We start from the raw sequence: 26,844 nt of genomic DNA on the forward strand, positions 1-26,844 counted from the left end.
TTGCCTGGTATTGTGGTAGTTGTACCTAGCACTAGGCAAGGCTTAGTGCCATTTCTGTTCACCCCATCAGGTGTAGACAAAAGGGGTTTTACAGTAACAACAGATCCAGAGGGAAGACTCCCCCCCTACCCCCCACAAGCTCCCTTACCCCTGATTTTCTGAGATGCATGCTACCGATGGAGGAGGCCTCTCCCAGGGCAAATTGAGGCTTCTCTGTGTGCGGAGCGCGGCCCCTCCCTGAGCGAAGCGGCCTCTCTGCAGGCAGAGCTCTCTCCAGGTAGAGCTGCCCGCTGCCTGCTGCTGCATGTGCACTGAGGTCCTATCCAGTCCCTGCCTGCCCGCAGCAGCCTCACACTAGGCAGGGCTTCCCGCCACACTCTCCCGTCCTGGGTCCTAATACAGAATCCTCTCTGAAATGTCCCGAAGCCCAGGTTGCCCAAGGACGGCAGAGCCGATGTCTGTCTGAGAAGAGGTACTGTTTTTATTTGGGTAGTGCCTGCCACTCCCTGTGACAGCAGCTGAGGGGCCTCTGGGGGCAGTCCTGCATGATGCCCCCCGCTGTTATGTCGGGCTGCGCAGCAACCAGCATTAGAAAGCTGCAGTGAGTTGGTTTCTCTGTGAACCAGGTAGTTGCTATTGTTTAGTCCTTGTTCTGTTATTGCCTTCCTTGTCCCCCCCCTCGGTAAGCTCTCCGACCTGGGCGCAGGGCAAGGTCTTCACGGTTTTATGAGCTATCTGTATGGCGCCTTCTAAGGTACGGACTGTCTCAGTCACTTGGCTTATGGAGCAAAACCACCAATGGGGCGGCTGGGACGGCACATTTCTCAGCGTGGAGGGCGCAGCCCCGCAGAGTCTGCGTGGCTGTAGGTGGTGCCAGCTCGCCCTGTGCCTTCCCACCCCCGACCCTGTCTCCTGGTTCTGGGGGTAGGCAGAGGGAAGCCTGTTCTCACTCTGCACCTCTCCCCTCTTCCAGACCCCTAACCCTAACCACCTCACAGCACTTCTGCCCTTAACACTCCACCCTCTGGTTCCCCAAATTCATGTCCTTCTCACATTCAAAATACATTCACCCTCTCCCCATAGCCCCCAATGTCATAACCTTTTCTAGCATCAACTCTTTAAGTGACCTCCTCATTGCTTTCCTGAAGCTGGAGGTGACTCGGCACCCCCCAAGGACAGCTTGGATGAGGAGGTGACCATCGAGATCGTCTTGTCCAGCTCTGGGGACGAGGACTCCCAGCTGGGCCCCTACTGCACAGATGAGCCACGGAGCCCCGTGGGGAAGCAGCACAGCGCCCCCACCCCTCAGCAGAATGGCTCCCCGGTCGGGGGTGAAGTGCACACCTCAGGGAAGTCCTACGTGTGCCCCAACTGCGGGAAGGTCTTCCGCTGGAGGGTCAATTTCATTCGGCACCTGCGCAGCCGCAGGGAGCAGGAGAAGCTGCATGAGTGCTCAGTGTGCGGGGAGCTGTTCAGTGACAGTGAGGACCTAGATGGGCACCTGGAGGCCCACGAGGCCCAGAAGCCTTTCAGGTGCAGTGCCTGTGGGAAGAGCTTTCGTCTCAACTCCCACCTGCTCTGCCATAGGCGGGTCCACCTGGCGCCCGCAGGACCCCAGCATGTGACGGGGAATGAGCAGGGGGCGGTGGGGCCTGATGCGCCACTGGCCAAGGGTCGGGCCCGGCCGAGCGCCCAGTGCTGTGACTGCGGGAAGCTGTTCCAACGGCCTGAACATCTGGCAAGGCACCGCAGCAGCGTGCATGACAAGGACGGGGCGCGGCCCTTCCGCTGTCGGTACTGCGTCAAGAGCTTCCTACACAACTCTGACCTCCTGCGCCACCAGCGCCTGCACATGAAGCGCCGCTCCAAGCAGGCGCTCAACTCCTACTGACAGACGCCAGACCCCCCCAGGACGGACCTGCCCGACCACACACCTCATCCTCCCACCCTTTGCCCTCAGGTAGAAATGAGATAGTGGCCAGTTGAGTATTTCTTTTGTCTCTGCTGTGCCAAAAAGGAGGGAGGGAGGCACATAACCAGCTTGGACTCACCTGGTCTCTCTGGGTCCGAGAGAGCCCCTTTCAGTGCTTCCCAAGCGGGCTGAGGGACTGGGCCGCCCCTACTGGAGTCACCCCTTACCACAATTCGCTTCACTGCCATGCGGCCCTGTCTGAACCCCCGTCCCCATCCTGAGGTTCCAGGATAACCACTTCCATCTGAAAGCAAGAAGCTGTAGGTGGGTAATGGCTAGAAAGAGGCACTGGGGAGCAGAGTTAAGCAGGCCACTGCCAGGCCATGGCACCAGCTGGCCAGAAGAACACACGCTGGTATCTGGTGGTCCTCAGGGTCAGAAGCACGGGACCGCTGCACAGCTCCTTGCAGGGAAACTGTGCCCTACCTTTATTTGTGATGGCGACTGTTTCTGAGAGATTGTGAGTTCACCGAGAGCAATATCCACATTTTAAATGGTATGTTGCACACCCTGCCCAAGTGTCATTTCTGTGTACCCCGAAGGTCCTGGTAAATGGTGTGGGGTGGAAGCAGTTGCCATGTTTTGAAAGGCACTTAAGTTCCCCTGCCTGGGTCATTGCGTCCCAGTGAGGAGTAGTTGGAACAGCTTCCTGTGAGGTTGAACTCTGCATACACATTAACTTAGATGCTGTTTGTATTCCTTTGTTAGGGCTGCCTTAACAAAGTACCCAAAACAGGGTGACTTAGAACAATAGAGATGTATTGCGTCAGTTCTGGATGCTGAAAGTCCAAGGTCAAGGGGGCAGCAGGCTGGTCCCCTGTGAGGGAGGGTTTGTTCCACACCTCTGCCTCAGCTTCTAAGGTTGCTGGCAGTTGATGTTCCTTGTAAAGCATCACCCCATCTCTGCCTTCATCTTCATGTGATGTCCCTGTGTACATATCTGTCTCCAAATTTCTTTCCCCTTTTTATAAGGACACCTGCCATATTGGACCAGGGCACCCCTGCCTACTCTGGTGTATTCCTATGTTAACTGGTAAACGTCTACAGTGACCATATTTCCAAGAAAGGCCACATTCTGATGCACCAGGGTTAGGACGTAAATATGAATTTAGGGTGGTGGGGAGACAATTGAATCCACAACACCAGGTAAGTGTTGTGACACTGCTCATCCCTGATGAACAGATGAATGAACAGAAACTCAAGTTTGCTTGCTTCCATCCCACTGCAAGCAGCAGTCTTGAAAATCCATAGCCTGAAGTTCTGGGTTGGGAGTGACCATTGACAGTGATGCCTCCAGCAACTGAAACCATGGTCTTGTTCCTGGAGGACTGTGTGTCTGCCAGGCTCAGTGTCAAGAAAGCACAGGGGCCGTGCAGTGGTGGTAGCTGAATCAAAGCCACGTGGTGTGCATTTTGTGTTATTTGTATGTCATGTCCAGTGGCAGGCAGCCAGACTCCTTGTCACCCATGTCCTTGTCACATTGAGATATCACTGCCACAAACCCAGTGGAAGAGCCACAGGGTTTTCTAATTCTGATTACTGTTCCTGTGTAGACACACCTACACACTGAGGGGCAATAAATGCAATAAAACTGTTAGATCATACCCTGAACAAGAAATAAATATTGGGGCTCATTGTTTCTACATAGTTGGCCTCTTATTTGTTACCAGGGAAAGGGAGTAAATGAATCTTTCAGGCCATGGGAGGGGGAAATTTCAGATAGAAGCCAGGCTTTGTATTCGCCCCACCCTCCTGCACTCTTGCCTATGAGCTTGTCAGGCAGGTTATTGTCCATCTGCTTCAGACATTTGTCTAATGGAGGAATATTGCTCTACTATAAATAAGAAAAACACAAAGGGGATGTAACTGCTTCTTGAGTGCGGAACACACTGCACTCACTGACCCAAAACACCACGGTGCCTACCCAGTTAGAGCTTAGAGCTTGTTTGGAGGTTCTAGCATGGGAGCGCAGCTACTTGTATACCCTTGGCCAAAGACTGGTCCTCCCTGGTTGGGAAGGTTGTCCTCTTTGACCGCGTGCGCAACTTTGGGAGGGACGCACATGGCTCAGTAAGGGAGGAAGGGGACACCTGCCTAGCCAGCCAGATCAGCTGAGTCAACCCTGGCAATCTGGGATGACAAATGTCGCAGCCAGATCGCCCTCACATCGGTCACATCACTTAGGATTTAGAAACCCTCGTGGGTAATGTAGTTCAAACCCCAGCTCGTCCTGTTCAGAAGAAGCCGGTGCAGTCATCTGCATTTTGGAAGGCTCCTACTGATGTCAGCTTTGACCACCTGCTCCATCCCTGGGAGGTAGGCAATCAGGTGAGCTACGTCTCAAATCTGCTATGGAAGTAGAAACCCACATCTGAGAAGCATTTGCCCTCCTTGTTCCTTGGAGCCCTTGGCATTGTTCTCACACACTCATAGGTATATAGTAAAAATGTACCCACTGAACCAACATTCATGTCAGACATTATTTTAGTTTAAAAAGTGATGTGCATCCCTGGCCGGTGTGGCTTGGTGGCTTGAGTGTCGTCCTGCAGAGCAAAAGGTCATAAGATTCTGTGTCATGGCACATGTCCGGATCACAGTGCTAGCCAGGTCTTCAGTTGGGGGTATGCAAGAGGCAAACCAATGTTTCTCTCACACATCAATGTTTCTCCCTCTCTCCCTCCCCAACTCTCTAAAAATATATAAATAAAATCTTTTTTTTAAAAAATGCAGCACAGCTGAGAGATGGTTGGCCTGTCAAAGAGCTTGAGGTGTAAGGATGCTGAAATGGTCCTCATCAGACATCGCCTTGTGACACAGGCCTTGTATAGTTGGTTCTAGTCACCTGATTGGACCCCTGTCCAGAGAAGAGGGGAAGTCACTACACCAGGGGCAGCTTGCATTTCTGGTCACACTGCAGTTGTTTAACCTGACCTCAGCTGTTATCCTGTATCCTGTCTCCCTAGCTCAGTGTCATGGCCAGGTGGTGGGAAAGTCCCTTGCCATTTCTAACTCACACCATGACACAAATGGAAGAGAAGGCAGGTGTGGACTCCAAACAGGAATTCCAAAGACCTTTCAGTTTTGACCATTCCCTAAAATGACTTCCAGTAACTCACTGAAAGTGTTAGCCTTATGGTAAGTTTTAATTATAACTGGTACATCTGAGGAACAACAAAAAGGAAGGGAGACACTGAGTGAGGTCAGGGAGGGGAGTGCAAATGCAGAGCTCATGTGCCCTCCTATGGAGTTGGGTGTAGCCGCTCCCAGTCCTGGGCTGGGCTGAGCTGAGCTGCCCAGAGTTTTTACCATATTTCATGACAAAGCCCTACATGGTTGACCTGGTCTCCAGAGTCTAGCCCCCTTAGCTCCCCTCCACTCCCCAGAGGCTGGCCTGGAACAAAGTCCCAACCCTCTTAATTATGAACTTGGTCTTTCTGGTGTTCATCCCCATATCCTACTCCCCATGGATCACATCCTTAGCGTAACAAAGACACTGGAAATTTCAAGGGTTCTTGAAGTTCTGTGCCAGGAACCAGAGACAAAGACCAGATATGTTCTTTATCATGCTGCCTTGACTTCAGAGAGGACTCAGGGTGCGGGCTCCATTCTGCTTCCAGGTCCCAGCTGTGGCCCTCTGTCCCTCCAGGGCTTGCTCACTTAAGAACACCAGCTTAAGAACCAGTAACTGAAACCATGGTCTTGTTCCTGGAGGACTGGCATTGTCTGCCAGGCTCAGTGTCAAGAAAGCACAGGGGCTGTGCAGTGGTGGTAGCTGAATCAAAGCCACCAGGTGTGCATCTTGTGTTATTTGTATGTCATGTCCATTGGCAGGCACCCAGACTCCTTATGCTGGTTCCTCAGAAGCGCTGCTGTGTTGTCCAAAGCGAGGGGCACTAAAAGCCCAGTGAGAAATGCACAGATCCAGGAATGGGAGTTTCCTAGGAATACCTGCTCTTATTAGTACTTTTGACAAGCTGCAGTTTTGGGCAGCTAAGGAAATTACACAATTAAGAGAGTAGGAGAACAAAGTGGCCTTTGTTGTTAGGGTTTTATTCAAAGTTGGTGGACAACTTAAGGACACATGGCTCCATATCCTGGGCGTTCTGTGCATATACACAGCAGGGTCCTGCAGAGGGACCCGCAGGTCAGCTTTGTGACTCCAATGTCTAGATATCTAAAGAATCCACTCCAACACTGGGAAGGAAATATGCAGGCGTGTTCTGGTCCAAAGCCCATGAATCTGATATTTCAAAAGGCCCAAAGTGAAAATATTAGAGTTTGAAATAAGGAAAGTTTTATTGATTGAGAAGATGGGAGCTCTAGTAATTCCTCAAGTACAGAGTTCAGGCTTCTTTTATGTCAAGGGAAGTGGAAGTGAGAGGGACTGTTTTGTAAAACTCAAGCTGCAAACAGAATTCCTCTAATGATTAGCATGTCTATACGCAAGACTAAGCAGACTTGAGCAGGGAGACTGAGCATTTCACTCTGTTACAGGTGGACATCTCATGCATTGACCTTCGAATCCTAAACATTTGTAACCAGGGACAACCTTCAAAAAGAATTTTTGGAGACCTGCTTCTGCATCCCCAGGAGGTAGTCTGGTGTGGTCATGGGCTGGAGGCCAAATGATTTTCAATATGCTATCTACACCCACTTTCCTCTGTGCTCAGCAGGGAGTGTCCAGCTCCTCTACCTGTCTTAGGAGACTCATAAAATCGAAAGTGAATGGAAGTGTGAGGAGTGGTGTTAAACACCAGACAGTAGTCACTGAACATCTGCTTTAGACGAACACCTGATAGGGCCATAGGAAGCAGCAAGGCTGAAGTTCCCACCCACGATTAACTCCCTCCATTTGTGGTAAGCTTAGATTCTAATCATGAGAAATAGAGCTGCAAGCAGACACCTGGTCTTCAACAGCAGTCACCCAGTCATGTTTACTCCAGTCCACAGCTGTGGGAACCCCCACATAGTTGGGTTTTAGAGATGTGGTGGACGCCACCAAGGGCAGATCCAGGAAGTGCAGATCATTCTAAGATGCACCAACAAACAATAGGAGTCACAATAATGGGGAGACAGAGAAACAATCCCCCATTGAAAGGAAAGGTAGAATCCCCAGAGTGCTAAATGAAATAGAGGGGAGCAAACTATCAGATATGAAATTCAAAACATGGATTATGGAGAAGCTCAATGAGCTCAGCGGAAACTACAAAGAACTCCAGAAAAACTACAGGGAACTTACTGAGAATTACACCAGCATGAAAAAGGACATGGAAGCTATCAATAAGAGCCAGGAGGAAATGAAGAATACGATCTCTGAATTGAAGAACACAGTAGAAGGAATTAAAAGCAGGCTAGAGGAAGCAGAAGATCGGATCAGCGAGCTGGAGGACAATTTAGACAAAAACTCCCAGACAGTGCAACAAAATGAAAAAAGACTGAACAAGACTGAAGAGGTTCTAAGACAGCTGCAGGACAACATGAAATGTAATAATATCTGTATCATAGGAATTCCAGAAGGAGAAGAAGAAGAGCAAGGGATAGAAAACCTCTTTGAAAAACTAATGACAGAAAACTTCCCTCACATGAGGAGAGAAAGAGTCACGCAAATCCAGGAAGCACAGAGGGTCCCAATGAAGATGAACCCCAACCGGCCCACCTCAAGACACATCATAATTAAAATGCCAACATTCAAAGACAAAGAATCCTAAAAGCAGCAAGAGAAAAACAGCTAATAACATACAAGGGAGCTCCAATAAGGCTATCATCAGATTTCTCAGCAGAAACACTACAGGCCAGAAGGGAATGGCAAAATGTATTCCAAGCAATGAAAAACAGAGGCCTACAACCAAGAATACTCTACCCAGCAAGGCTCTCATTCAAAATGGAAGGTGAAATAAGGAGTTTCCAAGACAAAAGAAGGCTAAAAGAATACATCTCCACCAAACCAGCATTGCAAGAGATGCTAAAGGGTCTGCTTTAAGAAGATGAAGAAACAGAGAGAGACAGAGAGGAAAACGAGTACAAAGGGGGAAAATGACAATGAATAAGTACTGAAAGAAAGAAGGAACTTCTACCATTTGCAACAACATGGTTGGAACTACAGAGAATTATGCTTAGCGAAGTAAGCCAGGCAACGAAAGAAAAATACCTTATGCTATCACCTATTACAGGAAACTAATGAACAACACAAACAAATGGGCAAAATTGAACCAGAGGTATGTAAACAAGGAGTAAACTAACAGTAACAAAGGGGGAGATGGGAGGGAGAGAAGGGGGTAAGAAGGGGAAAGGTCTAGTCAAAGAACATGTATAAATGACCCATGGACATGGACAACTGCGTGGGGACTGAATGTGGGAGAAGGGGGGGCAGGGTGCAGGGAAGCAAGAGGGGGAAAAAAGTGGGACAACTGTAATGGAAAAACAAACAAACAAAATTTTAGTGGGGGAAAAAATGAAAATATAAAGAATAGAAATGCAAGTTCAGTGAATATTAGAAGGACAAGGATTTCCCTTCACACTGTATATTTTTCTCCCTATCTGATCCCTCCAGAGTTTGGCATTCTAAAGAAATAAGTAATGACATAAGTTTCTTTGCATAAAACTAATAAGACCAGTTGTTAATAGAGGTTTCTTTTTTTTTAACTAAGACTTTGACTGGAATGTCATGCCTAAAGGAGACATGCTTGGGCTTTTGTTGTTCCCAAAAAGCCCTGAGGAACTGGGATTGACTTTCAAAGGTAATAAAAGTCCACGAGATAAAAGGCCTGGTACCTTGGATGGATGTGCGGTCCATGGCAATCTTTCCAGGGAAGGAATGAAGGTTGTTTTCCTGAAAGACGTCTAGATGAGACCTTAAGGCACAATGGAAAACCAGAAGGACTTGGAAAAGACAGGTGTTTATAGGCAAGGCTGAATGCCAGGTATGTGGATCTGCTTCTGTGCCCTGAAGGGCAGACTGAAGGTCACCCTAAATGTTCCTTGCGTAAGTTCCAGCAAAGCAGAACTAAAAATCATAAGTGATCATTTGCTGCTCTTGTTGTGTTTATGCAAATTAACAGGATAAATTAAAAATGGACTGAATGCAGTCCCTTTAATGACAAGGAGGGTAATCTTAGGGAGAAAAATCGTGATTCAAGGAAAATCACAATGCTCAGTGGTAGGCTATAAAGTAGTGCAGCTAACCATCTTTAAAGTTTCTTTTCATTTAAAATTTGTTTTCATTTGAAAGTTAAACTATGTCTGTGGCATTATCAAAGATGTTTAATTTACAGGCAAGAAGAATGTCAAATGCCTTGCAACTGGATGTCTTTCCAATAAGACAGTTCTACAGATTTAGAGACTTGTATGTGGATTATGTTACATAAATTAACACGTGTTTTCTGTTTTCAAAGGGCATAAGCCTACGATCCCATTACCTGAGTGATTGTCTGTATGTATAGGCCTCACTTAATCCTGTCTGCATTGCTGCCTCCTGAGACTCAATGGTTTGGCTGAACTAAGTGGCTGGGTTGGTGAAGAACGGGGTGGTCTGTGGGCTTCACTTTAAAACTGGTTTCTCTTTTCTGTCCTAAAGGCTTGGACAGAAAGAGCCCAGAGGCCTGAGAGGGGGGAAACCTAAATTATTTCCCTCAGTCCAAACTAAGTATAATGGGCAAAAGGGTTTTGGACAGGTGAGATGTACCTGGCAAACCTTCCTCCAAAGAAGCCCTTCTTTTCCCTAATGTGCGACATTGAAAAATTAATACCTGTCTTTTGTCATCTAGTGGTTATGGATTGAATGATGTCCTTTAACCCTGTTGCCAAATCTGTTGCCTCCAGAACACAACAAGGATACCAGCCTGTTAAATCAAGCATGCCATTGTCTGTGGACAGCCAACCAACCTGGAGTCTGCACGATTGTTCCCCATTTGGGAAGGCCACCCTCCCCTCCACACCCCCACTCTTATTAGGGATTTCTGGACCCAAGGGTAGGTAGGACGACGACCATGTCCAGCTTGAAGCAGCTAGAGGAGCTCAAGACCTTCGTCCATTGTCCTTTATAAGATTATAAAGGGTCTTAAGTCTTAGAGGGAGGGATTGTTATTTTTATTATTAAAATAATTGATTAATTAATTATTTTTTAAAAAAGAAGAAGAATATATAAAAGGGTGAGGCGGGAGAACTTGTATGTACGACCCATGGGCATGGACTTGGGGGGAATGTTGGGGGAGGGGGTGCTGGGCGGAGGGGAGCAAAGGGGAAAAAATTGGAAATATTGTAACAATACAATCAATAAAATATACTTTTAAAAAATGTGGTTTCTTCAGGCCTTTTTTGGATGGTTTATGTTTGCAAATTCTTCACTGGTCTAAAAAGGAGAAATACATTGAGCACATCAATTTACGGGGCTGCATTTACCAAGAGTTTAACATGATTGGAGTGCTCCTCCACGAGGCCTACTTTTTGTTACTCTTGGCATGGGATCTTCCTGATGCCACACTGCAAGCAGCTTTCAGCAAAGTGGCACATGCACAGCAGAGACAGGCTCTGCACCCCAAGGAGGCAAGAGTCAAGAAGCTGCTTCCAGCCTCTCATTTTGAAGCAAATCAGGTGAAGAGGCTCATAAAACATGAAATTACTTAGGCCAAGGTATGTGTGGTTGACCTAGTTTCCCCCTCCCAGGCAATAGGTCTTCTCATGCATTTATAATCACCTCATAATTTATCCACAAAACCCTGGAAGACAGGAGCCCTTTTGTGTAGCTCTCAGCACAGAAGCACATCATAAAAAGGAAAGAGATAAAAATACAAGGGAGAAGGTTTTTTTGTTTTGTTTTTCTAAAAAAGCTATTTGCTTCATGGTGAGCCAGAAAGCATTAGAACTTGAGGCTGGAGAGCACTTGGTTCAAGGTCCAGGCATCAAGACTCCAGGGTGATCAGCTGAGTGATGTAGGACCATTCAGACAGTTGTCATGGCTCCTGAGTGCCCTTCCTGGGACTTCTTCCTCTTGGAGCAGGGGCAAAGACCCAAGGGGCTCCATAGGCTTTACTCTTAGGAGCAAATCCAAAATTAGAGCAAAAACTCTTGGGAGAAAGAACATTCATTCAAAATTTCCGAGAACCTGGTATAGCAGGTAATAATAATCATCATGTGGCCCCAGGGACAGTAAGAGGAGACACTGGGACACTGGGTGGGGATTAAGGGGGCACATGCAGTGGGTCGAGTTGTGCAACCCCACCCCCCAAGATATATCCAAGTCCTAATTTCTGGAACCTATGAATGTGATCATATTTGAAAAAAGAGCGTTTTCTGATGTAATCCAATTAAAGCTCTGATGTAAATCCAGATCACCCTGGATTTCCTGAATGAGTCCTAAATCCCATGACACGTGTCCTTATGAACAGATGTGATGGCAAAGGGGACACATGGGAGATGGCCATGTGAGGATGTAGGCAGAGACTGCAGGGATGTGATCACAAGCCAAGGACCTGCTGGAGCCAAAGGAAGCTGGAAGAGGTGAGAAATCATATGTCCCTAGAGCCTTCAACACCTTCATTTCACGCTTTTGGCCTTCAGAACTGTGAGAGAAGACATTTTAATTGCTTTAAGCCACCCAGTTGGTGGCAGTTTTGTTATGCCAGCTCCTGGTGGTACCTGGCATCCTTTAGCCTGTGGCCACATTACTCCCAACTCTGCCTCTGTCTCCACATGGCTCTTCTTTTATGTCTCTTAGAAGCATACAACATGGGAATTAGGGGCAGCCCAAACAACCCTGGTGACCTCATCTCAAAATCCCTAACCCAATTATATCTGCAAAGACCCTCCAATCAAGGGCACCTTCTCAGGTGGCAGGGAGCAGGTCTTCCCAGTGGCCTGTTCATGTCACTGTGGTGAATAATAAAGGATCTGATTATTTCAAGGGAGAATTAAAATCCAAACCCCAGCCAGGTGATCAGTAATTTTTGCCTCTGGCAATCACACTGCCCTTGACATTCTGGTGTCCACAGTGAAATGATGCTCCCTCTGGAAATAGCACTTCTCAGCCAGAAGTTCATTGTGAAACCTGAAAAAGACATGGTGAGTTACCTGAAGCCCTCCCTGGCAAGTGGGGACAACTTGATTAACATTTTTTCTGAGATAAGAGAGACCATTTGAGGAGACTTCTGGCCAAGATGGAGACCTAGACTGACATGCTCCATCTCCCTCCACAACTAAGAAGGACTAAAACTACTGCAAAACCAGAAATAACCAGAAGTTCCAGAAAATAACTCTACATGGAAGTCCAATGTATAAAATTATAAAGAAGTGGTGCTCCTCCGGACAGGTAGGAGGGGCAAAGCAGAGGTGGAGAGGTCAAGGTGTGTTGGCAGCGGCAGCAGCAGTGATAGCGGCAGGACGGCAGTAAGCGCAGACACCCGTATTTAAGGGGAGGTGAGAAGCACCTGGGGAGCACCCCCGGCTGCAGACCAGACCCGTCAGCTTGTGATTCTAACTCTGGGGAAGGCAGACCCCCATTGCCTTGGACTGTGAGGCCCGGAGGGGGTGGGGACAGAGGAGGAGGCTCCCAGTCTCTCAGCAGAGAATGAATGGCAGGAATCTACCTTGGATCCCCCCACACACACACAAAGCGCCACAGTGTGGTGAGAAGGGTCACCCGGTTGTGGCAAGTGCATGGGGCTACGCCCCCTGTAGCATAGGAGGTGTGATAGCCCCACCCAGGAAGCAAAGGAAAACACAAAACTGTCAGAATGGCACAGATCATGATAGAGATCCTGGTAACACAGCTGACCAGACAGCAGATATCTAATCTTACGAAGCAGCAGATAGGAAATCTTTCTGAGGCACAGTTCAGAGCTTTGGCTATAAAAATGCTTACAGGGCACTGTGTGGTGGGGAGGGGGAAAAATGCTTACAGACCTAACAGCAGATCTTAAACAAGATGGGGAAAGAATGAAGGCTAGTTCTGCTGAAATGAACAAAACACATATGAAACTAGTGGTGAAGGAAAGAAAACCAGGGGTCAAATCAACAAATCAGAACTGTTGTATTAAATGTGCTGAGGGCGCGGAAGTAATTCCAGCAAGGAGAATGGGTTGGATGGAGGGCTGCCGCACGCTCTGGCAGGTCAGCGAAGAGCTGTGCAGAGACCTCTCCTTTTATTGAGTTTTGCAAGTATAGAAATCAATAGGGAGGGTAAAGAATGAGCTCACAGGTACATTCCAATAATGATTACAATATACAATTACTTACTTGGGATTAAAACAATGGGAGGTTAATATATAAACTATGAAGAATGATTTCTATCAAAAGCAAAAAATAGGAATTCAATCATCTATTATTTTAAGATTATGGGAACGACCACACTGTTCCTTAAACTTTAACAGAAAGTACACAGGGTTAAACACCACCTATTCTTGGCTTTGCTTGGTTTCCTTGGCAACATCAGGGAAGATGGAGTACTCTGCAAGATTCCTTTTAAGTCACAGAATGTCTTGAAACCCTTAGCCTAATCAGTCAAAGACTGTCGGTGCTAGCGAGTCCAGCTCGCCAGCTCGGGTCATAGAACACCTGGACCAAGAGGCATGAGAACATGCCTCAGTTTAGGAACCTCAATTTCCAGCATCACAGAACATAGGGAAAGAATGAAACAGTCAACCAGTGCAGAAAGAGGAAACAAAAGGTGAGGAAAATGAGGAGAGGCTCAGAAACCTATCAGACAGCTATAAGCAGGCCAACATGTGAATTATAGGGTTGCCAGAAGGTGGAGAAGAACTAGAAATTGAAAAATTATGTGAAAAATAATGAAGCAGAACTTCCCTAACTTGGGAAAGGATATAAACTTACAGGTCCAGGAAGCACAGAGAGTTCTGAAAGAACTGGACCCAGGGAGAACCACATCAAGACACATTATAATCAAAATGTCAAAAATTAAGGATAAAGAAAAATCTTAAAAGCAGCAAGAGAGAAGAGAATTACGTACAAAGGGATCCCAATAAGACTATCAGCTGATTTCTCAAAAGAAACTCTGCAGGCAAGAAGGGACAGGCAAGAAATATTCAAAGTAATGAAAAGCAAAAACCTACAACCATGATTACTCTATCCAGTGAAGATGTCATTCAGAATAGAAGGGCAGAGAAAGTGCTTCCAGAACAAAGTAAAACTGATCCAAACCACTGTTATGTTAAAGGGACTTGTTTAGGAGGAGGAGGATCAAAACTATGAACATTAAAATGAAAACTGTATCACAACAACCAACAACAGAAGCTAGGGAATCAAAACAAAGGCAAACTAAGTAGGCAACGAGATTGGGAAAGGTATCATAGGTATGGGGAACATTTTGGGGGGAGGTCAGCAGGGAGTGGGAGGGGAGAAAGGGAGGGAGATGGTACAAGAATTAAGAAGCATAGTAGGAGGGAGTGGAATAGACAGGAAGATGTTGAGAAGAACTATATGCACAATCAATGGGCATGGACTAAGGTGGAGGGGACCACTGGAGGGAGGGGGGAGTCACTGGATGGAGGGGAACAAAGGGAAAAGAAATTGGGAGAACTGTAACAGCATAATCAATAAAACATTTTTCTTTTTTTTAAGCCGCGGACTATCAGAGCTAAAGGAGACTAGGAGCAGGCAACCCAAATCTGCTCATTTTACCCATGAGGAGACTAAGGCCCAGCAACAGGGCAGAAATGACCGGGAACCGACATTACAAATTTGTGATGCCTGAAGCAAGCACTAATCTAAGCTGGCTGCCTCTTCCCCCGTTGCTTTTACTTTTACTTAACATGCAGGCTTCTTAAAATCTGTTGGTGTTGGACTTGGATATATGTATCCTGTCTGCAAAGGTGCCAAAGAGGCAAGCCATAAAGGAATTGATCTTCACTAAAACAAAACTTGTGCAGTGGGTGAGGGTATAGCGACATCTAGTGGTGTTCTTTGATAATGCAAGTTTTGATGCAACGCTTGATTTGCGCGTTTGTTATTAAAAAACAAACATTATAAATAAATAAATGAATAAACGAACGAATGAATGAACGAACGAATGAATGAATGAGCAAGCAAGCAAGCAAGCAAGCAAACAAACATTATCGCCCTGGCGGCGTGGTTCAGTTGTCCTCTGCAAAACCAAAGCCTGTTGATTCGATTCACTTCAAATGCCTGGAATGAGGCCCTGGTCCCTGGTGGGTGTACATGTGGGAAGCAACCGATCAGTGTTTCTCTCCCTCTCCTTCTCCCTACCTTCCCCTCTCTCTAAAATAAATAAATAAAATCTTCTTTTTTAAGCAAACATTTTTTTGTAGAGTATCCCTCAGTTTGGGTTTGTCTGTTTTCTCATGAGTTGACTTATTTATTAACATGAACACCACCTAAGTGAAGATGTACCTTCCTCTGCACTCTCTCATTATTGGTGATGTTAACTTTGACTACTTGGTTACCATGATACCAGGTTTACCCACTATAAAGTTACTGTTCTTTCCTTTCTAATTTATAACTGATCAGTGGGGCAATATTTTGAAGCTACCTAAGCATCTTTTTTTCTCTTTAAACTTTATTTTTTAGGATTTTATTTATTTTTAGTAAGAGGGGAAGGAGGGAGAAAGAGAGGGAGAGAAACGGTCAGTTGCCTTGCATGCCCCCAACTGGGAATCTCGCCTGCAGCCCACGCATGTGCCCTGACTGGGAATTGATCCAGCGACCTCTCTGCTCGCAGGCTGGTGCTTAAGCCATTGAGCCGCACAAGCCAGGGCCTCTTTAAACTTTTATTTGCTAGTTTTACTATCCACTAATAATTCTTGCCTGTATCAATTACTATAATGGTTGCAAAATGGTAATTCTCTCATTTTGTCATTTTTCTACATTTTATTACATATTGTTTTACTGAAATAAGAGCTTATCCTATTATTGATTACGTTTGTATTTATTAATATGGACTGATGAATTTTTACATCATCTATAATATACTATACATAATCTATATTACGTTGTACATAATCCATAATCTATTACTCAGCGCTGCAGCAGGGGGAAGCGCAGGAATGGACCTGGTCTCCACCCAGGAATTAGTCTTAAAGGAACAGGATCGAATTTCCCTGCCTCCTTCCAGGATATGTGGGCCATTGCCTAAAGGCACAGTAAGACTAATTATAGAAAAATCCAGTGTTTCTACTAAAGGAATTTTAGTTCAACCAAGTATTATCGATTCAGACCATGAAGGAGAAATTGAAACAATGCTGCAGGCTTCAGGATATCATGTCATCCCTCCTGGCACCCGTATACCGCAGCTCCTTCTCCTCGTCTCTATAGTACCCAAAACCCAGAATGCTGTACAGGGAGAGGGGAATGTTGGAAGCGCAAATAATTAATCTGTCTTTTGGACAACCTCTATTCAATTAAATAAACCTATAATTGAGGTTAAAATTAAGGGTAAAGTCTTCCCCAGACTATTAGATACTGGAGTTGATGTTTCAATGATTTCTAACTAATTCTGGCCCTTGGAATGGCCCCTAATAGAGGCTGATGCTCCCCTAACAGGCATAGGAGGTCTCACCCATCCTAAGAGAAGCACTTATTAGCTCCAGTGTTATGGCCCAGACTGCCAAGAGGGGCGTATTCAACCCTATGTCCTCTGGGCCCCATTAATTATATGGGAAAGAGACCTTCTTACTCAATGGAAAATGAAAATTACCCTGTCGCATTTTCTCTAATGGCCACTATCCCAGTATCTCCTCTACCTTTCACCTGGCTTAAAGACATGCTGGTGTGGGTTGACCAGTGGCCACAAAAGGGGGAGAAATTAGAAAAACTTCATGAAATAGTTCAACAACACTTGAGGCATGGCATACTGAACCTTCTAATAGTCATTGGAATGCTCCAGTTTTTGTGGTTCCTAAAAAATCTGGAAAATGGTGACTTATACATGACCTTAGAAAAATTAATGAAATTCTTCAACCGATGGGAGCTTTACAACCAGACATCCCTAACCCAGCTTGCATACCTAAAGACTGGCCACTTTTAGTCATATTTTTTAAAAGTATATTTTATTGATTATGTTGTTACACTAGTTCCAATTTTTTCCCCTTTGCTCCCCTCTGCTCACTACCCCCCTTCCCTCCAGCAATCCCACCACCCTTAGTTCATGTCCAAGGGTCATGCATATAAGTTCTATGGCTTCACCCTTTTCTATATTATTCTTAACTTCCCCCTGTCTATTTTGTACCAACTGATTATGCTTCTTAGTCCCTGCACCATTTCCCCATCCCCCCCCGCCCCCCCCCCCAGCTGATAACCCTCCAAATGATCCCCATACCTATAATTCTGTTCCTATTCTGGTCTGCTTAGTTGGATTTTGTTGTTATTTTTTAGATTCAGTTGTTGATAGTTGTGAGTTTGTTGTCATTTTAGTGTTCATAACTTTGATCTTCTTTTTCTTAAGTAAGTTTCTTTGACATTTCATATAATAATGGCTTGGTGATGGATGAACTCCTTTAGCTTCACCTTGTCTGGAAAGCACTTTATCTGCCCTTCCATTTCAAACGATAGCCTTGCTGGATAGAGTAGTCCTGATTGCAGGTTGCCTTTCATCACATTGAATACTGCTTGCCAGTCCCTTCTTGCCTGCAAAGTGTCCTCTGAGAAATCAGCTGATAGTCCTATAGGCATCCCCTGTAGGCAACTCTCCGCCTCTCTCTTGCTGCCTCCAGGACTCTCTATCTTTCACCTTTGGCATCTCAATCACGATGTGTTCTGGTGTGGTCTCCTCTGGGTCCAGATCGCCCGGGACCCTCTGTGCTTCCCAGACCTGTATGTCCATCTCCTTTACAAAATTTGAAACGTTTTTCTCATTTTTTTCAATTCTTGCTTCTTCATTCTGCACTGGCTGACTGTCTTTTTCTTCCTTATGTTCCAAATCATTGATTTGAACCCCGGTTTCCTTCGCTTCACCATTGGTTTTGTGTGGATTTTCCTTTGTCTCACTTAGCATAGCATTCACTTCTTCTCTTATGCATTTGCCATACTCAAGCATATCTTTCAAGCCTGTGAGCACCTTTATCACCAGTATTTTGAATTCTGAGTCTATTAAGTTGCCTATCTCCTTATCTGTTAGGTTGGTTATCTCCTTGTTGCTTAGTTCTCCCGCTGGAACCTCGATCTGTTTCCCCTTTTGAACCATACTTCTCTGTCTCCTCATTCTGACAGGCTGCTGTGTTTGTTCATCACTGCATCCCAGGTAGAGCTGTCACTCCTGGGAACACTCCCCAGGTGTCCCTCCTGACTTTAAAACATGTGACTGCGCTTTCTGCTGGCCTGCCACTGCTGATGCTGCTGCAGCTGCTGCCACACAGCATCCTCTCTGCTTCAGCTCTGCACCTCCTACCTGTCTTGATGAGTTTTTCTTCTTTATATCTTTGTTTGTTGGACTTCCATGAAGTTTGATTTTCTGGAACTTCTGGTTGTTTCTAGTTTTGAGGTAGTTGTATTCCTTCTTAGTTGTGGAGGGAGATATAGTATGTCTGTCTATGCCTCCATCTTGGCCGGAAGTAAAAGGAAATTTAAGGCCTAGTCATAGATTGAAAAGACTGTTTTTTTACAATACCTCTAGCAGAATTGGATAGAGAGCGATTTGCTTTCTCCATCCCGGTGCTTAATAATTCTCAGGCACTGCAGTGGTTCCAGTGGAAAGCCTTGCCACAAGGCATGCTAAATAGTCCTACTATTTGTCAGTATTTTGTACATCAGGCTTTACAGCCCACTAGAGAGCAGCATTCCAAGTCCATTATATACCATTATATGGACGATATACCTTTGCTCATGTACAGCAATCTATAGCCCAAGCATGCTTACAAATTGCACCTGAAAAGTACAGCAGTCAATGCCTTGGAAGTATTTAGGTTATGTGCTCTCTCATAGAACTATTCAGCCTCAAGTAATTCAAATTATTCCACCAAGGCCCTTAACTCTTAATACTCTCCAACAGTTGTTAGGCCCTATCAGTTGGATTTGGCCTAGCCTTGGCATTCATTACTACCCATCAATTAACTCATCTTTTTAACACCTTAAAAGGAGACTCTGATCTTAACTCTCCCTGAGCCCTTTCACCACAGGCAATAGAAGAGTTAAACCTTGTCAATCAGCATATCAGTAATCAGCAACTAGAAAGAATTAGCCCTCAGTAACCTGTCAGACTCTTCTGCTTTCCAACCCTAAGTACAGTAGTCCCTCTCTATATCCTGGTTCACTTATCATGGCCTCACTGTATCGCGGGATTTAAAAAAATATTATACTTAATTATTTATTGTGGATTTTTCTCTATATTGTGGGATTTTGCGGTACTGTATATGTATGTTGTTAAAGGTACGTAGGTTTAAGAGTGTAGAATATGTTTAAGAACATAAGTAGTGTTCATAAAAGTGTGGAAAAGGTTAATAAGGGAGTGGGAAAGGTTAGTAAGGGACTGGGAATGGTTTATAAGTGTTTGGGAAGGGTTTATAAAGCCTTAAAATATATATAAATACTAAAATAAATGTAAGGTTCCTACTTCATGGGTTTTCACCTATTGTGGGGGGTCTAGAACATAATTCCAGCAATTACTGAGGGAATATTGTACTCCTACCAGATTAATAGGCCAACTGCAGCCACACCTAAGCATGATCGAATGGCTATTTCTCCCTCATCAGCCTCAACGCACTATTACCACTTATATAACAGCTCTTTGCCACTTAATTGTAAAGGGCCATGAGAGGACTCAGCAACTTCTTGGCCAAGACCCAGTGGTCATTCATGTTCCTCTCACACAGCTTTGTTTACAGCAAATGTTTAGTCAGTCTTTAGAATTTCAGTGTGCTATGGCTGATTATATAGGAAAAATTGAATTCAGTTTTCCTTCTGACAGGCTTTTGCAAAATATTCCAATATTAAACATTCGACTAAAGGATAAATTAAGCCAGACACCAATATCGGGAGCAAAAACGATATTTGTAGATGGGTCAGGGAAGTCAGGCAAGGTTGCCATTGCCTGGCAAGAGGACCTAGAATGGAAACATTGTGTCACCCGTGGATACTCAACTACACAATGGGCAGAGCTAGCAGGAGCCTTTATAGCTCTGCAGCAGTGGTCCCATGAACCCTTAAATATAGTTTGTGACTCAGGGTATACTGTATATACTGTTATTCATCTAGACCAGGCCCTAATTGAGGGGTCTCTTGACCCTTGATTACTCAATCTGTTTGTCTTTGCAAAACCTATTGAATAAAAGGGAGCATTGTTTGTTTATCACCCATATTCACTCCCATACAGGCCTTCCTGGCCCTATGACGGAAGGCAACAGCCGAGCTGACGCCTTAGTAAGCGTCATAACTACCTTTCAAAAGGCAGTTGCCTCACATCAGTTATATCATCAAAGCAGTCATGTGCTTCACTGAGAATTTAGCCTTCCATGCTCCCAGGCTAAGCAAATTATTAGAGAATGTGCAGACTGTCAGACCATGGGCAAGGCAACCCCCAGCATGGGTGTAAACCCTCAGGGGCTAGCCCCATGAATAATCTGGCAGACTGATGTCACTCATTACCCTCCTTTTGGAAAACTTAAATATATTCATGTTTCAATTGACACCTATTCTGGAGCAATACATGCCACCGCTCTTGCAGGAGAGTCAGCAAAGCATATTCAGACACACTGGCTCGAGGCGTTCAGCTACTTAGGACATCCGCAACAAATAAAAACTGATAATGGAGCAGGCTATGTAGCTCGCTCCACCCAGGAATTTCTACAAAGATGGGATAGTAAATACAAAACAGGCATTCCTTATAATCCCACAGGCGAGGCCATTGTTGAAAGAGCCCATCATACTTTAAAAAATCTTCTCAAAAAACAAAAGAAGGGGGAGTATGCAGTCCTCCCACCAAATTTAACTATGTTAGCAGTGTATACTTACAATTTTTTAAACTGTGATGACTCTCTTACTTCAGCTTTGAACGGCACTTTTGCCACCATGGACCAGAGGATAGGGGAACTTGCCCCTAGTGTTATACCGGGACTCTCAAGGAGAAGGAACTTGGGAAGGCCCAGTTGATTTACTGACATGGGGAAGAGAGTATGTGTGTGTTTCTACCTCAACAGGTTCTTTGTAGCTTCCTGCAAAGTGAGTAAAGCCGTTCCATGGGTGATAAACACCTGCTGTTCCAGTGGGAACCATCCCAGGATGAGCAAATCAGGTGCCTGGAGAATGTGATGAAACAACTAAACAAGATGTCAAAGAATGAGCAACGCCACTGGTACTGAAGCCATTGGAGGCGTGATGCAAAAAAGAAAGCAGAAAGTCTTTCCCCTGGAATAACTTGGGAAAAGTTAACAGCCCTCAACAAAGAGGCTGAAAAGGTTCTCCAAAACACAGGGTGAGAGGACATCCCAGAGAATAGATTCCTGGCCTATATGGCCATAGTGTCCTCTAATTTGGCTGAAGTATTACTTATAATTGCCTTACTGACTTGCTTTGGAGGCTTAGGCCTAGCCTCATATATATTGGGACCATGTTTTGGACCCACCTACCTTTAAACTTCAAACCTGGTGGCACTCAGAGCCTCCACTGTCCTCTAATGACACTAAATGGACACAGGGGACATGGCTCCCACCTGATGGGCCTCTGGAGGAAAAACGACATTGGCTACGTGCCCTGGCAGTCACCACTTTTCTAGCAGAAAGATTATGTGCCTGTTTTTCTATCCTAACTAATACTTTATGTTTACCCCTTATTTTTCAATGGTATGTTTACAAAATTGTCAAAGCAGCCTCCTCCCCTTTGCTGTCTACTAACTTCTTTCTAATAGGTTCAGTTGGAATTAACCTGACTCAAAATGGAAACAGCAATAACCCTCCTGATATTCCCCTTTGCCAGGCCATGTCTCAAATTCCCCCCACAGTGGCTTGGACTTCGTGTCAAGGCAATAGCCTTCATTTAAACAAATCATCTATGCCCCATTAATAGTACAAGACTGGAGTGCAGGATGGGCCATATATACCAATAATGGTCCGGCAAAACCTAATGAAAAATACTACATCCTTGGCTGGAGTAAAGGAGGGTTGGGAGCTCCAATCATTAGAATTGTTGCTCCAGAACATACCAGCCCTTGGCACAGTAATTTGTGGCGTATTGACCTTCTGTTTATCGAATATCTTAGAGGCCATACCCGTTACAAGGCAAAAGTACCGTATATGTCCTATACTCTTGATATTACTGATAATCCCTGGGTCACCGTTTGTACTTCTCATCCATATCTCTTTTTAGCCACTCCAGGACTATCTCAGCTGACTTATAACAATATTTCCAACTTATATAACCTTGCTCTCTCAACAGGTTCCATTTATGCCAGCTGCTTTACTCGCAGCAATGTTACCCAATTCAATTTAGCCACTGTTTCTATTTATTTATTTAATTTTTTTTATTTGGGCATTTATTTATTTGAGATGTTGTAAAGAGGTTTGAGGAAGCCTATGTTGATGAATCAGTTTAAACACAAAAATGAAATTTCATGATATCAGAAGCATGTGCCATCTGCTTCTCTGTGGCCCTGGCTGTGCCTGGGTCTCGGGGACGGGGTCTGCACAGCCCACCTTTCAGGTGCTGAGAGGGGCTGGGAGACAGAGAGGCGAACAAGAACATCATTGTGTTTCGGGAGATACCAAGAGCCATGAAGTAAACAGGCTTAGGCTATATGACTAGGCAGTGATGGGGACCATACTGGTTTTCTACTGTGCCCCTAACACAGGGCCTCAGACACAACGGCCACACCACAGTATGTGCGCTGGATCGCAGGTGCTGTGGGTCAGAGAGCTGAGGCGGGTTCATCAGGTGTGCCGCGCCCCAGAAACAGACTTATGGGACAGTTCCTTCCCAGGTCCCTGCCAAAACCACTCCTGGCTTCCAGGGATCACCCAAAACCTCGGCTCCTGGTCCCTTCATCCAGCCTCAATGGCTTACCTTTGTCCCCCTGGGTCACCTGTAATGGTTGTCATGATACCTCTATGACCTATCTTAGATCAGTGACCTGTGGTTGCCTGATACCCTGCAGCACTGGGTTGGGACCTCCACAGGCACTCCCCAGCAGGGTCAGGGAAGGGCTCCCCAAGATCTTGTCCTAATGAAACACAGACTTGGCTGTTGTGACACAACTGGCCCCACAGAGGACTGGGGAAGCCACCCCCAAAGGACAGCAAGTTCCCCCAGGGCAGAGACCACCGGGCAGGCTGAGGGGCAGGGCAGGGCGAGGCAAGTGGGCCGACAAAGGGCCCTTGGGTGGCCACAAGAATGGCATAATCTGACTTACATTCTTCAAAGATCATGCTGTGATTTGACGTTTGAAATCACATCTGAGATGTGTCCTGAGAGCACAGGCAGGACCCAGACAGATGAAGAGGGCGAGCCATGTGCCCCAGGCACAGAGGCCTGGGTATGCGGCCCGGAGGTGGGAGACACAAAGACCAGACCAGAGCGCATGCCCAGAAGAGACCAGCGAGCAATGGGCGGGGCAGGGAGACAGAAGACCCTCCATGGAAGAACGGACAGGATGGGGGGACAGGGGATCCTCCACAGAGGAACCAAGGCAGGGGGAACTGAAGACCCAGATTGTTAAAGGGTATTTCTTAGATGTCCAGCTAGTAGGGTAATCAGCTGAACTTGGGTCCCGGGAACCAGACCCCCGTGGTTGCATGCTCTGACCAAGCAGAACAAGGAACTTGACCTAACTGTTCCTCCTTTAAGCAGTGACCTGTTCCTTTGAGCAATGACTTAGGGAATAGCAGTAATGGATTCCTTTGAGCAATGACCTGGGGAATAGTGGGAAATTTTTTTTTGCATACACAAGCTGTATTTCTGCCCAAGTTTTTGCACCTGCAGGAACATGAATGCACCTGAAATGCTTTATAAACCCCCCAATCCCTAAGGTTGGGGCTGTCCACCTAAGTCCAGCTTGTGGACAGGTGGGAAGTCGCTGGCCAGCTAATAAAGGCTCTTTAAATTCTAATTTGATTGTCTCCGACCGTTTGGTTCTCACACTTACTCCATAACACAGATGGAGCAGAGCAGAGCAGAGGGGACGGGGGACAAGCAAAAGAGCAGGACAGGTGGAGCCATGGGAAGAAGGGGGACGGGAGACATTGGGAAGAAGCAGAGAAGGGGAAACAGAGGGACCACCCCCCCATGGGGGGAATAGGGCAGAATGGGAGGTGACCCTCCATGGAGGGAAAAGGGCAGAGGGGTGGAGGTGATAACCACTGATTTTATAATTTGTAGACAGACTGAGTTGTGGCTGCTGGCCAATGTCACCAGATAGTGGGAGGACCCAGGAGGACTCACAGCCATTAACCATGCACTTTCCTTGGTGCGAGTGAGATGATTTCTAGGTGTTCTCATCACATGCATTGTCCCTGCTATTGCCATTGCAGCGACAGCTGCCACCACTCTCATTGCCCTGATGGTGTCTATTCAGACAGCTCAGGCAGTAGACATTCTCCTTACTAACTCCACACAGGAAATGCTCCAACAAACACAGATTGACCAGGAAATCCTCGCCCGGCTTTCAGCCATGGAGTCTGCAATGATATGACTTGGGGACCAGCAAGGTGCCCTAGTCACCCACCAACGGCTCACCTGTGATCCAGAGTTCTAAAAACTTTCTGTCACCCCTTTGAAATGGAACTCCAGCCAGCATTCATGGGAGGAGGTCCAGCGTCATCTAAAAAGGGGCCTTTCCCACTAACCTTAAAGGCCAGGTGAACCAGTTACAGTTTGAGCTCCAGCAACAACTTCAGGACATTAAAAAACTGACTAAAAAAAAGGTTTTTCAAACTTTGCAAGAAAACTTACAATGGTTCAACCCTAAAAACTGGTTTGATGAACTAAATTTAAGACTGGGTGATGGGAGCTATTGGGTGCATTCTGGTTATTGTTATACTCTGTGTTAAGATGCCTCTGCAAATTGTTTGCTCGTGACAAAATATGTAAAAAACAAGTAGCAGGTTTCATTGGCCTTACTTCAATATCTCAAGTATTTAATAAAGAAGGGGAAGATGTGGGGGACAGACAGGCATGGGGAGATGTGGGAGACAGGCAGGCATTGTTCAAAAGACTTTGACCTCTGTGTGGAGCCCGGCTCTGGGTCTTAGCCAGCTGGTTTTTGTCTTTCATGCTTGCTATGAATTCCACCCTCTGGGGGTTTTTAAAGATAGAATAGAAATACAAAGTGGCTTATAAGGAAAAGGCAACCTGCTCTGTTTTTCTCTGAATAGCCCCAAATTCTTGTCAGTAGAATGTGAAAAACAGAAAAATTAAGTAAGAGTAAATGTTTTTGAACTTGTGTAAAATGCCTGGGCGTTTCAACCCTGTATTGATCTGCATTTGCCTTTGTTATTACTCCCAACCATTTGGTGAAGGGCTGCATGTTTTTCTTATGCATTTCCCAGGTAGAAAGTAGTTAAAAACCTTGGTTAATAAAGAAACGGGGGCAATTTTCCTCAGAGAAAACCATCTCCTTCCCTTCCTCAGATGGTGAGTGTCTGCGTAGTTTTTTCATCCATTCCAAGGGACCCAGAGTCTCTCACACATAATCTATTGCTATTTATTTTTATCTGAAAGTATAAATATCATGAAGGTCAAAAATATGAGGAATTGTTCCAGATTAAGGAGACTGAAGAGATATAACAACTCAATGTTATGCATAATCCTGGCTTCAATTCTGAACAGAGCATGGGAGAAAGAGTTATAAACAACTAGAAAGGACATTATTAGGATAATTAGTAAATTCTGAGTAATCCTGTAACCAGATACTGTTGATTAAATAATGATACTCTACCAGTGTTAAATTTTCTTTTTGGATCACTTTGACATGTTATGTAAAATAAAAATATTAGAAAACAGACACTAAAATATTTAGGGTTAGAGTGGCATTATGTTTGCAGCTTGTTCTCAAGTTGTTTAAAAAATAACTGTGTGTGTGTGTGTGTGTGTGCATGTGTGTGTTGAGAGAAAAATGATGAGCAAATGTGGCGAAATGTGAACAGCGGGTGCATCCAGTGAAGAGCACATGGGGGCTCTCTTTACTGTCCCTGTGAGATGTGAAATGTGCCATTAGTCTCTGCCAATGGCAAGGGCAGCCCCCCTCACTCAGCACTCATAGGCACAGGTGTTGGCCACCTCACAGTTCCAGAGACCCGGGGCCACTGCCTCTCCCAAGAGGCTGGGACCGGTCTCAGCTGAGGCCCTACCGGGCGGATCTATCTCCAAGGTCACTCACAGTTACTGGCAGGATCCAGTTTGGGGAGGTCTCGAGTCTTTTCTGTTTGTGGGTCTGGAGCTCTGCCAGTTCTTTGCACTGAGGTCTCATAGGGCAGGTCATAACATCAGATCTTGCCTCTCCAGAACACAGGTCAGAGATGGAGAGACAGCAGAGGACACAGAGGGAAGCAGGCACAAGTCACAGGCTTGCCATAACTCCACCTTGGAAATGACGCCCCATCATTTGGCCCTACTCCATGCATTAGAGACCAGTCACCAAGTCTGTGTAGCCTCGAGGAGTGCGGCTCACCCTGGGATGCGTGATGTCGGGGCAGGAACACTGGCAGCCATCGTGGGGCTGCCCACCACACAGGCTGGAACATGCCAGAGTGGACAATGTCAGAATACCAGTTCATTTCAACCCTTGCTGGGGCCTGGAACACAGACCGAGAGGGATGGAGCGGTGAGACCCCCTAGATGCTAGAGCAGACCCAGCCCGTGAGGTGTGGTCTGGACTCTGCCCAGCACCCACGCACTCCTCCTGTTGCTATGCCTGTGTCTGAGGCCACGTGATCCCAGCCCAGGGGCTGCAGGCACTGCGGGTGTGTATAAGGTTAGACACCTCGTGA

The 26,844-nt window shown here is 45.9% G+C and overlaps 1 protein-coding gene across 2 annotated transcripts in view; it reads left to right on the forward strand.

The window, feature by feature from the left end:
* Window positions 1-3,615, forward strand: part of ZNF496 (zinc finger protein 496) — a 33,694-nt gene extending 30,079 nt beyond the window's left edge. For both annotated transcript variants that reach the window (XM_090290351.1, XM_090290352.1), the window contains exon 10: window positions 1,149-3,615. In XM_090290351.1, the coding sequence (XP_090146477.1) occupies window positions 1,149-1,891 (743 nt within the window). In that variant the 3' untranslated portion in view covers window positions 1,892-3,615. The remainder of the gene's footprint in view (window positions 1-1,148) is intronic.
* The last annotated feature ends 23,229 nt before the right edge of the window (window positions 3,616-26,844 follow it).

The sequence above is a fragment of the Furipterus horrens genome, unplaced genomic scaffold (assembly GCF_987537825.1).
Source record: "Furipterus horrens unplaced genomic scaffold, mFurHor1.1.pri manual_scaffold_10, whole genome shotgun sequence".
NCBI lineage: Eukaryota > Metazoa > Chordata > Mammalia > Chiroptera > Furipteridae > Furipterus > Furipterus horrens.